At 35.4% G+C, this 16,586-nt stretch overlaps 3 protein-coding genes across 3 annotated transcripts; all 3 read left to right on the top strand.

Moving 5' to 3' along the window:
* The first annotated feature begins 578 nt into the window (after positions 1-578).
* Positions 579-6,259, top strand: LOC145560369 (histidine kinase 1-like). The gene is made up of 13 exons (XM_081621621.1): positions 579-980; positions 1,098-1,343; positions 1,449-2,243; positions 2,326-2,573; positions 2,750-2,909; positions 3,090-3,216; positions 3,365-3,454; positions 3,553-3,738; positions 3,854-3,923; positions 4,054-4,096; positions 4,305-4,445; positions 4,605-5,681; positions 5,780-6,259. Exons 1-13 carry the CDS (start codon positions 735-737, stop codon positions 5,993-5,995), a joined length of 3,645 nt encoding a protein of 1,214 aa, XP_081477747.1. The 5' UTR covers positions 579-734; the 3' UTR covers positions 5,996-6,259.
* Positions 6,260-7,786: 1,527 nt separating this feature from the next.
* Positions 7,787-11,135, top strand: LOC145560359 (proteasome subunit alpha type-7). Its single transcript, XM_081621611.1, has 3 exons — positions 7,787-8,117; positions 9,843-10,257; positions 10,734-11,135. Exons 1-3 carry the CDS (start codon positions 7,945-7,947, stop codon positions 10,887-10,889), a joined length of 744 nt encoding a protein of 247 aa, XP_081477737.1. The 5' UTR covers positions 7,787-7,944; the 3' UTR covers positions 10,890-11,135.
* Positions 11,136-14,336: 3,201 nt separating this feature from the next.
* LOC145624695 (uncharacterized) lies at positions 14,337-16,361 on the top strand. The gene is made up of 3 exons (XM_081677790.1): positions 14,337-14,448; positions 14,741-14,854; positions 15,997-16,361. The coding sequence occupies exons 1-3, from the start codon at positions 14,431-14,433 to the stop codon at positions 16,126-16,128; spliced, it is 264 nt and encodes an 87-aa protein (XP_081533916.1). The 5' UTR covers positions 14,337-14,430; the 3' UTR covers positions 16,129-16,361.
* The last annotated feature ends 225 nt before the right edge of the window (positions 16,362-16,586 follow it).

The raw sequence follows: 16,586 nt of genomic DNA, 5'->3' as shown, positions 1-16,586 counted from the left end.
CTAAAGCTTGTTTCTTTTTACACCTTATTGTAAAACATATGTGCACTTTCATCTCTTCATAATAAATAAAAGCAGGGCAGGGCAGGGCATCCAAGAGGATTTTCTCTCATTACTGGACCATCTAATAACTACGGAGTAGAATTATTTTTTATTTTTTTTTAAAAAAACCCGACCGTCCAATTACTGGAGAGAATCCCGATCTTGGGGACCCATTATATATAATTCAAGTTACCCAAGTGTTTAGTACATATTATAGTACATGATTTACTACCAGCTTTGGAGAAGAATAATTGACAGATAGGGTACTTTTCACTACTTTTAGTCTGTTCTAAAAAATGTAAAATCAGTCTCTATCTAAAAGTTTGGTCTCTTCATTAAGACAAAGTTCTATAGCCACTAATTTTTGGACCTTTTTCATCTATAATATTCAATCATGAAAGTATTTTTATATATTTAATTATATCTTGTTATGAATTTTGTTGTTTTACTGAAATTTCTGTACAATATGGTGCAATGGTTATATTATAATGGAAGGAATTCTAATTGTGGATGAGTAAGATAGCCACCATTTTAGCTCTCCACTTCAGAAGCAACAGCTTATGTCATCTTCCAGGCAGAAAAAAAAGGATAAGAAATAAATTTTTGTACTCAATTATTCTAAGTACAATTCTAAAACCTTTAATGGGCTGAGTTTAGTGTTTTTCTTAGTGAGTGTACAAGAATTTTCAATTTCAATGGCGGAAAATTCAAACAAAGCTTCATCAGAACCGTCTTCACCAAAGACACCACCGGTTGAATCTCCTAGGAAAAATAATGCATTCATTAGTAGATTCTTATGTTTTGGCACCACTTGTAAAGGAAGTCCGACTCTGAGACTAAGAAGGCGTCTTAGAGGTGATGTTGAGGAGGAGTTTCAGTATGCTAGCTCTGATTGCTTGTCATCATATTATAGTGTTTTTGTGGTCCGCCTTGCTATTATGGTATGTAAAAGCTTGATATTCACCTTTATATCACATTCATGAAAGTTGTCAGATTTTACAAGGCATTTTATTAGTCTTGGTAATATTGGTTTATTTCTTGTGTTTTGTTTCTTGCAGGCTCTTCTGGCAATTTTGATAGGGATGCTAACTATACTAACATGGCACTTTACTCGCGTCTACACTACAAAATCCTTGGATAACCTTGCTTCTGGACTTCGTTATGAGCTCCTTCAACGCCCCTTGTTACGAATGTGGAATATAGTTAACTCCACAGTTGAGGTAACAACAGCACAGGTTAACCTCTCAGAGCTTATCTTCAAAAAGTACAACACCAAGCCAGTAGTTCAAGAAAATCAAGTTGAGGTTGACTGTCAAACTTTTCCCTTTTATCTCTTCTTCCTCTTTGTAATGTTTGAGTTTGTCAAATCTTGCTACTAATTTTTGCAAAAAATAACCTGTAATCTGCAGTTATATCAAATGATGAAGGATGTAATGTGGGCGCTATTTGCAAGTCACAAAGCACTTAATTCAATGACAATAAATTATAGGAACGGGTTTATCCAGGCTTTCCATAGAGATCATAGAAACAACAAAACTTTCTACATCTATTCTGATCTTGCAAATTATTCAATAAGTGCTGCCTCCTATGAAGTGAGCAAGGTTTCTTCTCATCAGCTTTGGAATGATCAGTCAATACAAGGAAACCTTTCTGCAATCTGGTATCGTGAGCTACTTGATCCTGTCAGTGGTGAGAAGATAGGAAAGCAAGAGCAAATTCCTCCTGACGACTTGATAAATGTTGCTGGACCTTCACAAGTACCTGATGGAGTTGCTTCGTGGCATGTATCAGTGAGCAAGCATACAGGTTCACCTTTGCTTTCTGCTGCACTGCCTGTATGGGACCCTTCCAATGAGAGTATAGTTGCTGTAGTGGGTGTTACAACTGCACTGTATAGTGTCGGACAGTTGATGAAGGAGCTTGTTGAGGCTCATAGTGGTCACATATACCTTACCTCTCAAGAGGGTTTTTTGCTAGCCACTTCTACTAATGCCCCTCTCTTGAATAATTCAACAAAAGGCCCTAAGCTCGTAAGGGCTGTTGAGTCAGAGGATGATATCATACGGCAAGGTGCTCAGTGGTTGCAAAAGGAGTATTCAAACAAGTTTCCTCCGAGCTATGGAGTTCATGAAGAGGATATCAAGCTTGGAGGCAAGAAATATTACATCGACTCCTTTTTCTTAAATTTGAAACGACTTCCTATGGTAAGAACTCGGTAACAGTTGAGACTTTGAGCCATTGATTGTTCCAATACGATTTAAGTGCAACATAAAATTTTGTCTGCAGGTGGGTGTAATTCTCATCCCTAGGGAATATATAATGGGGAAGGTGGATCACAGAGCTTATAAAACATTGGTGATACTTATATGTGCTTCCGTCTGTATCCTGGTAATCGGATGTATTTGCATATTGATATTGACTAATGGAGTATCAAAGGAAATGAAACTAAGAGAAGAACTAATAAACCAACTAGATGCAAGAAGACGGGCAGAAGCATCAAGCAATTACAAAAGCCAGTTTCTAGCAAACATGAGGCAAGTACTAGTACTTGTATTTGAAACCTTCTTATTTCACTGCAAAGTTTATAAGTCAAATGTGTTTCCATTACTTGATTTTAAATTTATAGAATTTTGTGACATGTAAATGTCTTTGTGGTTGTTGATTTGTTTCTATATCTTGGAAAGTAAAAGTTTGGCTCTGTGTGTAACAGCCATGAGCTGCGAACCCCTATGGCTGCAGTGATTGGGTTGCTGGATATTCTAATTTCTGATGATTGCCTCACAAATGAGCAACATGCAACTGTTTCTCAGATTCGTAAATGTTCAAATGCACTTCTCCGTCTTCTTAACAACATTTTGGACCTCAGTAAGGTACCATACATTCAAGCAGCTTGCCTATCTGATAGTTGAAATCTGTTATGCATAGCATTTGTCTTAGATACTGAACTTCTGAAAATATTAGAATATCTGTAAAGTTAGTTCAGGATGTAATACATGATGCTTGAGCCCAATTTCTGAAATTTGTAATTTTGTAAAATAAAAAAAAAACAGGTTGAATCTGGGAAACTTGTACTTGAAGAAGCAGAATTCAATTTGGGTAGAGAACTTGAAGGACTTATTGACATATTTTCGGTTCAGTGTATCAACCACCATGTAGAAACTCTTTTAGATCTCTCGGGTATGTATGTACAACTAGTCAATCTTCTCTTTATGTTGTAGTAAAATGTGTTGCTTTCTTGCAAGAACAATTGGTTTTACAGTCAGTATATCTTATAAGAATACCCTGATTTTTTCTAAAAATACTTTGTTAAACTGTTGCTTTTCAGATGACATGCCTAAGTTGCTTCGAGGAGATTCTGCACGAGTGGTTCAAATATTTGCAAATCTTATCAGCAATTCTATCAAGTTCACAACCTGTAAGTACAACTTTGTTTCATGATGGTATTAATAGCTCTTTTAAGCAGAGGAGGATTAGATGGTATAGTATTACAACTCAATTGTTTTGTCCTTGCAGCTGGCTACATAATCTTAAGAGGATGGTGTGAAAAAACTGGTAGTTGCAGCAACACCGGAAGGCTTCCTCTCAATCAAGGCTCTTCTTCAATGGTGAAGTCAAAGCAATTAGGATCTTTCATGAAAAACCCATACAGAAAAGAAAACAAAGTGAGACTTTGGTTTGAAGTCGAAGACACTGGCTGTGGTACGTACCTAGTAACCCAATGATCTACTAGAAAGTCTATACCATTATAATTTTACTCTATATGTTACTCGTCTTTCTTTAATTAATCACAATAATTTAACTCTCCTTTGATCAGGTATCAATCCAAATAAATGGGAGTCTGTATTTGAAAGCTTTGAGCAAGCTGACCCATCAACTACAAGAATGTGAGCATTTTACTTGATCCTCCTACCAAGTCTTGACATTTAACTATCTGTATGATACTATGTAATCTAAATGGTACTATGTTAACTGATCAAGTCTCTAATGTAGAACGTCTTTTGTTATCTTATTTAGGCATGGAGGCACTGGCTTGGGCCTTTGCATAGTACGAACCTTGGTGAGTGCTCCTCCCTCCTCCCCCAATCCCCCTGTCCTGATTTTACAAAGCAATGAAGAGAAGTACAATGACTTTCTGATAACATTAGTGGCTTTACAAATCTCTGTGTTATACTTTATGAGATGCTGTCTAGTGTCAAGATTAAAACTGCAACCTCGGTATTCTTTTGTGTCCACCCACCTTCTGATGACTTGTAACCATATGACAGGTTCGTAAGATGGGAGGAGATATAAAGATAGTTGAGAAGAATGGGCCTGGGACATTGATGCAAATATCCTTGGTTCTTGGCTCTTCCTCGAATATTCCTGAACAGCACATTCAAGTAGAACTCGCTGACCATAACTTGATGGTCAGTATTCCTAGAGCTTCATTAGTGTTTTTGATAAAAGTATTTATTAATGATAATAATTGATCATACTATACACTTTATTAAGATGGCATTGCTTTTATAAATGAAATTATGCTGAATGTAGTTTTCCATGAAATATTGAAAATTTTCTGAATGTAGGTACTACTTGCACTAAGTGGCAGTACAGGAAGGTTAATTATGTCCCAGTGGCTAGATGAAAAGGGGGTTTCTACATTACAAGCGTCTGATTGGAATGAACTAACACAGATGCTTAGAAGGATTTTTAAAGACAAAGGTCCACCTGATGACAATTTCATTGACATACAAAACCAGATAGAACCATTCACTGCTAAGGATGTTAAACGGTCACAGATTATTATAGTCGTTGATATTGGTTTGCTTGACTTGAGTACCAATATCTGGAAGGAGCAGCTGAACTGCCTCAATAGATATGCAGACAAAGCAAAGTTTGCTTGGATATTAAATCATGACACGCCTAGTTCAATCAAGAAAGAGCTTCGAAGAAAGAGGCACTTTTTGATGGTTAACAGACCGTTGTACAAGTCAAAAATGATTCAAATTTTGGAAGCTGTCATTAAGCAAAGGGATATTGAAGTACAGTTAAAAAGTGAAAGTGCTTCCGATTCAACAGAAGGGGAAATGCATGAATGTCTCGAGGTGGATCCAATTCATTATGATGCCTCTAGCTCTGAGGATTCTGATAAAGGCGATGTTGGACATTTGAGCTCTGGAAGTGCAAGTCAAACTGAGACAACGAAAAGGCAGAGAGGTGTAAAACCATCATTCTCACAATTATCAGCTGCAAACAACTATCTGCTTGAGTTTGATGAAGATGGCTTTCCTGAAGGTAACCGTGACAGTCAGAGAGATTTTGATGACAATAGAAACACTTTGATCAGCAGCAGCTCTGAAGAAAGGAAGGATGTGCATTTTGCAAAGAATTCGAGTGAACAGAAATCACTAGAAGGAATTAAAATCCTCCTTGCAGAAGATACACCAGTTCTTCAGAGAGTGGCTACAATAATGCTGGAAAAAGTAGGAGCTAGAGTGATGGCTGTCGGAGATGGATTACAGGCAGTAAACACTCTCAAATCCTCTCTAAACGCAGAAGGATGCTGCACAACATCTCCCTTACCAGAAGGAGCAGCAAGTGTTATAACTCCAACTCTAAGCCGGAACTTTCCTCCATTTGACTTAATTCTGATGGACTGTCAGGTAATACACTTCATTGAACTATACTGGTTATCCATTGAATTCAGTAATAGTTAATAAGTTCCTGATTACCTACAATATACTGTCTTGTGACTATGCAGATGCCACAGATGGATGGTTATGAAGCAACAAAAGAGATTCGAAGATTGGAATCAGGAACAAGTGTCCACATTCCAATTGTTGCACTGACAGCCCACGCAATGTCGTCTGATGAGGCCAAATGCTTGGAGGTGGGCATGGATGCTTATCTAACAAAGCCAATTGACTACAAGCTTATGGTATCTACCATTCTATCACTAACCCGCAAAGCGGCTTGAGCTTTTTTTTTTGTACCCCATCATTTTTGATGAATCGCGTTAGCCTATAGCAAGCACAGGTTTATACAGTCATACTAGTAAAATAATAACAGTAGAGACTGAGCTTATTAGCATGTTTTGTAGAAAGCAAAAGTTGTACATAATTGATCCTTCATACATCCTGTAAATTTTGTAACTGTAATGTGATATACTGGTAAGTATGCATTACTAGCACAGTTGAATATTAACTGATGTAAAATGTATATAATGCATTTGACCTGTATACATATGTAATCTCATTTCAATACCTTGTTTGCATTAGGCCTTTAATTGAGGAACATCCTGATTGGACCTGTGTGGGTCGGGTCGCAACCCATTAGATACTGGCCCATTTTATTATTAAGGGTAAAGATTCTATTACTCTAAAGTGAGTACAAAATTTGAATCACTGTCATAATTGAACTATGTATGTTTTGTTTGGTTCCTTATCCTTTGTAGAGGAAAGGAAAGGAAAATGTTTAGCACCTAAGAAATTTATTTTTTACCATTGAAAAAAGTGTTTATTACCATTTAAAATACCAATCAAAGGAAAATAAAAAAATCATTTTTATTATTCGTCTTAATGTGTGATTTCACACTACTTACCTATTAGTGGGCGTATTAATGGTTTGAAAATCATTTTCGTCGCGGGAACGGATATGATGCGTTGATCGCGGATTGTGACACAGTTTTCCCAATGTTGATTTAATTTTGAAGTTTTGTAGAAAATTATACTCGTACTTGGTAACACTTTTACACTTTTAGAATAGTTAAGAGTAAAATTGTAGAGGACAGAGTCATCAGAGGAGAGACATGAATCTTTCACTGTATCTTTAAATAGAAAGTAACTTTTGAGTGAAATCAGAGAGATAAGGTTCAATGCAAAGTGATTTGGGATTGGAATGTTTAATTCGCCCAAGATTGTGGTTTTTTGAAGCCTATTTTTGATACAAACGATTTCGATTTGATCAATTGAAAAATTACAATCCAGCCTAGTCGAAATGATGCAGCTGGGTTTAATACGGCGTGGGCTTATCATGTGCTCACACATACACATATTAGAAATTACACCATGGCCATGCCGACGTACGTATGTAACACACTATATAAAGTGTCCAATTATATTGCACTCAATGGGCATGAAGACACATACTAAATTACTAAGCAAAGAAGGAGAGGACACATTACACATAACATAAGGAGTAACTACATAAGCTACATTTATAATCACTTGCCGTAGTTATCTTTTCGTTCTTTTTCCATTCAATAGGATTCAAAACTTATCCATAAACTTCAATTACTCTAATTATGTCTTATATTACTATCTTATTCATTTATAACGATGGCCATCGTCGCTCTCATTATAAATGATTAGGATAGTAATTCAAATGTTGTTAGTTGTACAACTTACAAGTTTTAAGTAACTTTTAAATAATACTCCATACTACTTTGTAAAAGATAGTACATGTGTTTGTTTTTCATATGAATATAACCTCCTACTCCAAATACTCTGTATTAATGAATTTATTATTACTCATATTATATATTACGTATCTGTTCTATCCGTATCCGTATCCATTTTAGTGCAACCTAACATATCATAATTTTTTTTTAAAGCACAAGCACAACTAAATATATTCATATTTATATTTACACTTGTCCATTGATAATTTTTACAAATTCTAACAAACAAATTTTTAATACGGAGTATTAATAATTTAATACTACGTATTAAAAAGAAAAAGAAAAAAAAACAAGGAAAAAAAGCAAAAGTAGAGTCTGAAAAGGGTGTCTTGTTGCCCAAGTTCTGAAAAAGCATTTCGATTAACACCGGAGACGAACCCTCCTTCATCTCTCCCAACACTCAACTCACTCGATCAACTTCCATTTTCAGAGGAGAGAGAAAGTGAACCAAACTCAGTTCTACAACAATGGCGAGATACGACAGAGCCATTACAGTCTTCTCACCTGACGGTCATCTCTTTCAGGTCGAATACGCTCTTGAAGCCGTTCGTAAGGGTAACGCTGCCGTCGGTGTTCGTGGTACCGATACTGTTGTTCTTGGGGTTGAGAAGAAATCTGCTGCTAAACTTCAAGATTCCAGGTTTTCTTTTGCTTTCTCCATTCGATTTTCATTGTTTTTTGTTTTAGGGTTTCTGATTTGTTGCGGAAGGGGGTGATTCAGGGTTTAAGCTTTGATTTATATGATTTTAGATTTCTGACCTAATTTTGGGGAATTTACGATTTAATTAATGATTTTTGCTTGCTTGTGTGATTTTGATTGCTTAATTTTGTGTTCACTGGAAATTATTGATTGACTGTATCATAGCAATGAAAATTTTCCAGATTAGGTTAACTTGATTGATTGTACATGAATTGATGAACAATTGTAAACTGTAATTGAGGAAGATCTTTCCTTAGGTTTTGTTTAAGTTATTTTGATTGTTTGAAGGACAAAGGCAACAACTTGGTGAGACACATATATTGATGTATTCTTGTATCTTCGTTGGTGCCTAAACACGGAATCACGACTGCCAAGCATATAGATCATTATAGAGCTCATTTCATGAATGTATGAATTTGATTTCATTTATGTTTGTGTCTTCGTTTGTGCTAAGAATTGAATCACTGGTATCTTGGATATCATCAGGTCACTATATAGCTTTGTTCCATAGATGGTGGAGTGATTCGATTGAATACATTTGAATAGATTTTGATGGGTTAGCTAGCAGGTTAAACTCGTATTATGTGCAACGAGGCTCTCATAAAAGGCATAAAAACCTGAACCATGAAGCGTTCAATGTTGTATGCTACGTACATGATGACTAGTATGCTCCAGATATTGGCTTTCTTGCTTTCCATTTGGATATAATGTTCAATACACTACATTTTCTTTTACATTTTGCCTCCTATACTGTGATCGAAGCCTCAAAGGCAATAAAGTTTTAGTTTATCAAAGTATTGGCTTTTAGGGGGTGTTTGGTATGAATATTGAAAACGGAGTGGAGAGGAAACAAATAAGAGAGAGGAAAGAAATCATTAAACTCTTACCTTTTCATTTGCTTGGTTTGACCATGTAAAGGTATCACTTAAGCCTATGGGGTCGTTTGGTATACTAATTTTAGATGTAGGAAACGCATTCAATTACGTGTTTCTATTTTTAGTTGTTTGGTATGGGTTAAAAGTAACAAATACCATTTCCAAAGGGTAACAAAATCCCCTAATTTGTTACCCTTGACAAACTAGTGGAAACAAAATACGTTTCCTTACTCCATCACAATGTACTCAAATTGTTTCCATTCCACTAGGATACCAAACATATTGTAAAGGTAACGTTTATCATTAACCTTTCCCCTACTTAGTTGAATCCTTTCCATTTCATTTACGATGCTTATACCAAATACTCCCTAAATTCCTTTCTTTTTGTTTGAGGAGTGTAAGGCTAATTGTTACCTTAGGTTTTACCGAGGGTAACAAATATGTGGAAACCATGGTAATTGTTACCCAAACCTTCTAATCAAACACTTGGTAATGGCAATAGTTGAATTGAATTTGTGTCCAACTCATAAAAAAATTCTTACCAAACATGCTCTTAATGTCATCATATCTGTTCTCCAGTGTTTTAGAGTTCTTTACTCACTGTAATTGTTCTAGCATCATGTATCAGAGCGTATTGAGTGTCAATACTCTCTGATATATAGTGTTTTAGAGCTCTGTTTCTTCTTTCCCTTCTTTTTTCGTTTTGAAAGTGCGAGTTTTGAAAGTGCGAGAGGCATGACTTCGCGCCTTCTGTGTTATATATAAAACACCGTGTTGCTCTCATTTGCAGGTCAGTCAGGAAAATTGTAAACCTCGACGATCATATTGCTTTAGCGTGTGCTGGTCTTAAAGCAGATGCTCGTGTTCTAATAAACAGGGCACGTATTGAGTGTCAAAGCCACAAACTGACCTTGGAAGATCCAGTAACTGTTGAGTATATAACTCGTTACATTGCTGGACTTCAGCAGAAGTATACCCAAAGTGGTGGTGTTAGACCATTTGGGCTGTCCACTTTGATCGTGGGATTCGACCCACACACTAATGTACCTGCACTGTACCAGACAGATCCATCTGGCACCTTTTCAGCTTGGAAGGCTAATGCAACTGGAAGAAACTCTAACTCAATAAGAGAGTTTCTAGAGAAGAATTATAAAGAAACATCTGGGCAAGAAACTGTCAAGCTGGCTATTCGTGCATTGCTTGAAGTAAGTTGTCTTCAAAATTTATTTTATTTTAAAGTAGTGACATTATTATGAACTTCAACTGGTAAGATCTTGCTGTAAAATCCTTACTTATATGTTGCCCATCACCTAGAGGTATTCCTTTGAACATACCTGTCAAATATTTGGTAAAGCTGCCCAAAATGTCATGGGTTGACTCATAATTTAGGGAACTGACGTGTGATGATTACAGTTTGATAACTACATTCTTAATCCTTAGAGCATGTTTTGAATCAATTAGTTGATACTGTAATATATACTCATACTTTGAAATTGGTAGTTCTAAAGCCCGGCCTTGATGTTGTACATTGTTTAGACATTGCAGCTTTGCTACCATCTTGTACAATCTGTTTGAAGTTTTGAAGGTGGATGTAATAATTGATAAGAATATGCTTTTGGGTCTGGAGGTCTGTATCATTGCTACCATATTAGCGACTGACTTTGTTCCAAAAATTTCTCAGGTGGTTGAAAGTGGAGGAAAGAACTTGGAAGTTGCTGTGATGACGAAAAAAGGTTTGCATCAGCTTGAGGAATCTGAGATTGATGCCATAGTTGCAGAGATTGAAGAAGAAAAGGCAGCAGCTGAGGCCGCAAAGAAGGGTCCTTCTAGTTCTTAACTTGCAGACTTATGAATTAGGTTGTTCCTTTCGAGTTTTAATCTATTCCAATTTCTGCTTCTTGTTTAGCTCTAAACTTCTAAAGTGTTGACGAGTCAGACTTGGATTTCATGTATGTGCTGCTAGCTTGGCTTATTAGCCCCGTGATATCATCTGAAAAGCCATCAATCAGTGGTAGATTTGTTGAATCTTTTGGTATTTTGCTTCATTATGACCTTAGTAAAAGTACCTTGTTGACTCTGGCAATTATTTTTAGTTTCGATTAATTGGATGGTGTGAATTGTGAAGGTCAGTGGGTACTACTATTTGCATAGTCAATTACACAATGATGGACACTAGGGGTGAGCAAAAATTCTGGGTACCAGGAATTGGAACCGGAACCGGTTATGAACTGGCGGATCTGGAACTGGAATTAGACCCGGTGGTTCCAATTCCGGGTAATAAATTAAGGACCCGGTTATAACCAATTCCAATTCCAATTCTAAACTATTTGGAACCGGAACCGGTGGGGTACCTGGTTACCTAATATGTGCTAAGCTAAATGAATTTTAAATAATAAAAATATGTTAAATGTTTCTAATTTGTAAATTAAAAAAATATTATTAATACCTAACATAAATACAAATAGCTTAATGCATATATTAATATAAGTATTAAACGCTAAAAAATGAACCTAATTAGAATAAGAATTATAATTTGTATTATATTTTAACAATTACATACATGAGTGGGTACCCGGAACCGATACCCGATGGTTCCAGTACCAATTCCTAAATTTTAGGACCCGGTTGAACTAATTCCAATTCAGGATCCGAATTTTAGGACTCGGTTCCAACCAATTCCAAGTTCGAACCCTAAAATTTTGACCGGGTGCCCGGTTTGCTCACCCCTAAATTGGACACTCTTATTCAACTAGAGAGGAAAGAATGGCTCCAATGTTTATTTTGGTCTTTTAATTGTCGCTGCTTCAATTAGAACTAGCCTTCTGACCCGTGCAATGCACGGGTTGTTTATAGATATATAATACAAAATTTTTATTTTATAATATATTTTTACTGTAAAATAAATAGTTTATAAAGAAGAAGATGGGGTGAAAATTGAATGTAATTGTAGAAGATATTAAGGTCTTGTTTGGTTGGCTAAATATTTTGTGGGAAGTCAAAATTTCCATGAATTTCATTTTCACCCTCTTGTTTGGTTGACACAAAAAAGTGAAAATGGGGGTAATGAGAATTCATGGGAATTTTGACTTCCCATAAAACATGAGAATTCACTTACCTTACCCACCCTTGGTAACTTGAAATTCCCATAGGAATTTATAGGAATTTACTTCCTCCATTCTTGACCAAACAAATTTGTTAAATTCCCATGATTTAGATGATAGGAAATTATTTCCCATAAATTGAAATTTCATGGGAATTTACACTTTCCTAATAAACCAAACAACCACTAAGTTGGGGAAAGTGAACCATGCAAGCAACATTCATTTTTTTTATACATGTACTTAATTAAAGTGTTTTTTTTAGAAAAAAATGAGAAAGGGGATTTTATAAAAAAAAAAAAAAAAAAAAGGTCAAATGAGGTGACATGTGGGCCATGTGACATTGGTGAAAAATAAAGTTAACATGCAGCTTGATGGGGATGGTTTGTGTTTTTAAATACTAAGGGCTTGTTCTCATTTACTGAACTTAGCTGAAATGAACTAAAATGAAATGAATATTTTATAAGAGAAGGAAATTAGGAGCGGAGCTGAACTGAACTGAACTGAACTGAACTGAATTTCAACATAAGAGAACCGACCCTAAGTATAGAAGTATAGATTATTCGTAAATGCTCTACGCTCAGTACAATATTTTGCATTGGTTAATCTAGGGGCTGCAAAACATATCGGGATTCAGTAATTCATTTGCAGGTTATTATAGAATTCACCTCTTTTTTCATAGCCGAGTATTCTAAATGGGTATTTGATTTGCATGGGTAAATAAACCGTGTATAATCGCTATTAAACAAATACATTAATGAAAAAAAAAGTTGAATTTGATTATTATGAAAGCAATAGAAATTCATTTATTTGCAGATTATTGTAGAAATCAACTTACTCCCTCCGTTAATAGTTATGTGCAACTTTGGAGCACATAACAGATACCAATGCAAAAGACGGGAGGCAAAGATTAGAGGAAAATAAGGAAGTTATTAATAGGAGTGGAGAGAGAAAATAGGAACCCCCCACCCCACTTGCAAATTTGGAGGGGAATTTTGATTTTTTTTTTGGAGGGGTATGTTTTCCCCCCTAAATTTTCACCTTAAAATTCAAATTTGGGGATAACATAACATGATTCATTCACCATTAAAGAGGCTTATAAATACCAGCCTTCCTCGTAGCACGAACTTTGGGGGGTGTCCTTTCCCTCTTAGATCTAGGTTTTTTTGGAGCCACAACACTCGCCTCGCCACTCTCAGCAACTAGATCTACACCACCCTCAAAGAAAATCAAACGATTTCTTTCGGGACTCACCTTGACCCTCCTCCCTTTTGATTCTATCATCCTCCTCAATACTTTTAAGGACTTGACCCAAGGCTCTATAAGTGTACAAAGTACAGTAGGGACCAGTTTCACTTGACTCCTAAAATTGACGAGAGAAAGGAGAACCCGTCTCAAAGCAGTGGATGAGGTTTTGGATCAGTTTCTCCTCACCCGATCATTTGTCGCCATGTAAGCATCTTTTAAAGGATCTAGGTTCACTATTGTTGTGGGGGACTTTTTTGTGAAAGATTGAAGAAAATAAGAGTAGATCTGGAGGGGAAGTGAGAAAATCGCAAGTGAAGATGAGAGAGAACCAACCATTTTGGTGGTTGGGAATGTGAGTAAATGAGGAGAGAAGGGGGGAATTGGGAAAATAAAAGGAGGGAATCATTAATTTAGCAGAATCTGATTAGTTTTAGGTTAATTTGATTAGTATATAATGAGGGTAATAATTAAGAAATTAAATTTTTAAAGTAAGGTAATATTGTAATTTCCAACCTTTTTCTTTACTAAAAATAAGAAGAAAATGGAAAATTGCACATATTCCTAATCATCCCGAAATGACAAAAATTGCACATAACTATTAACGGAGTTAGTATTAATATTCTCATACATATAATTTGTGTATAATCGTTATTAAACAAATCCATTACTAACCATAAAAGTCAAACTTTAGCATATAAAAAAACAACAAAGCGTAGATGTTTTTCATAATTTCAATATGAAGTAGTACAAATTTTAAAAGAAAGGGGCAGAGGGGAATTACGGGAGTATGTTGTTGGGGTCTAGTAGAAAAGTCTCACAACCAAGAGGTTATGCAATCAAACTCTACTAGAGTCACTTTAGGTGGGTCGTGTAGTAGTAAGGTCTTTCTTATTATTAGTAAAATAAAAAATACGTAGTAAATAAAAATTGAAAAAGTTAACCACTTGAACATAAAAAGAAAGATCACAAGGGAAAAATAGATCAAAGAAAGAACGTATTAATTTGAGTAAGAAGAAATATTCAATCTGGAAGATGAAAGAAGATTACGAGGTTCAGTACTCCAATCTTTAATTTTCCTAAATACTACGTATTAATTAATTTATCTATGAAATTTTCATTTCTGTAATTCAACTTCATCGCAAATAATAATACTGTATATTTCCCAGTTCTTCTGAAATTTCCTTCAAAATCAAAACCCTAACTCTGCTCTGTAATCAATCTAGTTACTCTCATACTTCATTTTGTGAGCTAAATTATTTATTCACTTGTTTAATTGCAATTTTTTTTTAGTAATAATCGAATTGATTTCAATTCCAATTTTTAATTTTTGGGTAATTTGCAGACAGAAGAGAGAAAACAAGCTGCTGCAGATGTTTTGTTCAATTACTCCAAATTTGTAGCGGCTTGTATTGGTAATCGTGTTCGTCCCGGTGATTTGAGAATGCATCTTATGAAGGTAGTACATCAGATGATTAATTTATGTTTTTGTTGTTTTTACTCCGTATTTTGGTGTCAAAGGTGCCACAAAGAGCAATGATGTAGACGTGTTGTTTTTGTCTTTACGACTTTAACCAACTAAGCTAATTGACGTCTTTAATAGTTTCATTATTGATTGCAGGTTTGTGTGATTGATTCTAATAGTCTTTTAGATGAAAATTTATGCCATGAATTTTGTGGGATGACTCATTAGAGAGACAGATTATCATTCTTATCAACCATAAACAAAAACACTGGAAAAAAAAAAGGATTACTAAAACTCGTAAATAATGCGCTATCTTTAGTTCAGAGGAAGTAATTCTTGGCTTCAAGGCAGATATAATGTAAAACTATTTTGTGCTCCATTCTTGTTTTGATATTATTCCGAAACGAGCATTTAGTGAAATAATTGGGGGAAGGTTGTTGCTATGCCATTTAGGTTTTGATTCTGAACAAATAAGTATGCAATGTTGTCAATTTATGTCAAAGATGCTAATCTTACATGAACTATTGACCTATATCACTTGAACTCGACTGCTAGAATAATGGTGTTTGTTCTCTGTATGAAATTTTGCCTTTTTATTTTATCCAAAAGGAGTGTTAAGCTATACATGCCTTGTTGGAGTTTTAAGTACTTGGCACTGGTATTTAGATAAAAGGAAGAGTTCGAGTAATTTAGAAATTGGATTAGATAACAATTAGCAGCTTTATTGTCTTGATGTATCTACATAAAACTGAATTCCAATTCTACTTGATACTCAAGTCTTGTTTAAACTGGCTTATATTGTTACAAGAACTGTTTGTTTTGCGGTATTTTTACCAAATCCTAGTTTCCTTTTGTGGAATCATGCTTCTCTATGTATAATTGTATCTTAATGATGTTGATGTAAAGGATACAGGTAGTGAAACTGTTGATTACATGGAGAAGTTAAAGCAGTTTATAATTAAGTGCTCAACTGCTCATAAACAAGCAAGCATGCCTTCCGATTTTGTGCAAATAAATTGACTTACCTAAAGTGCTATCTTGCCCACTGGTTGTGTGCTCTATTGAACTTAGACTTGAATAAAATTTTAGGATTAGATTTATCTTATCATGATATATTGCAAGTTTCTACTCTCCAGGAAATATCTGGAATACCAACATCTCTGAAGCGGGAGTCATTTCCAGTTGCAGCTTCTCCAGATGCAATGGGCGAATCATCAAGTTCTGGTACAGCTAGACTCGATAAATCAGATAGCTTTCGTGCACTATGAAACTCATGGACCAAAAGATGTGGACCTATATGTGCACTAGGAACTGGTCATGGGTACTTGCTATCTTTTGGTTTTGTTTTCTTTGGGATGATGGGAATATGTATAATACCAGCTACCAGCTAGTGTATACACATCTGATATGATTGTATGAATTGTATCTCTGTCAAATGGGCAGAAACATTATATTGTAGCTGTGATGTGTGTGAAATTCTCATCGTTTTTGTACATGTCTACCATGAGCTTTGGTGAAGTCATGAATGTTGTGTCCAAATCTAGAAAATCTAGTTATACAAAGTACGTACTCCGTAGTTAGTAAAAATAATTTTCTACCACCTGAACCCGAATGTCATTTAATGACTCTTTCTCCTTTCATTTTTCTCTCTTGATGATGCCAACCCAAAATTGATATTGGTTGTTTTTACTCTTAAACCTCGGTATACAGATCTTGTTTTAGGTTC

Source organism: Chenopodium album, chromosome 1, assembly GCF_948465745.1.
Source record: "Chenopodium album chromosome 1, dcCheAlbu1.1, whole genome shotgun sequence".
Lineage (NCBI taxonomy): Eukaryota > Viridiplantae > Streptophyta > Magnoliopsida > Caryophyllales > Amaranthaceae > Chenopodium > Chenopodium album.
The sequence above is the reverse complement of the archived record's forward strand: the minus strand, read 5'-3'. Positions and strand labels throughout refer to the sequence as shown.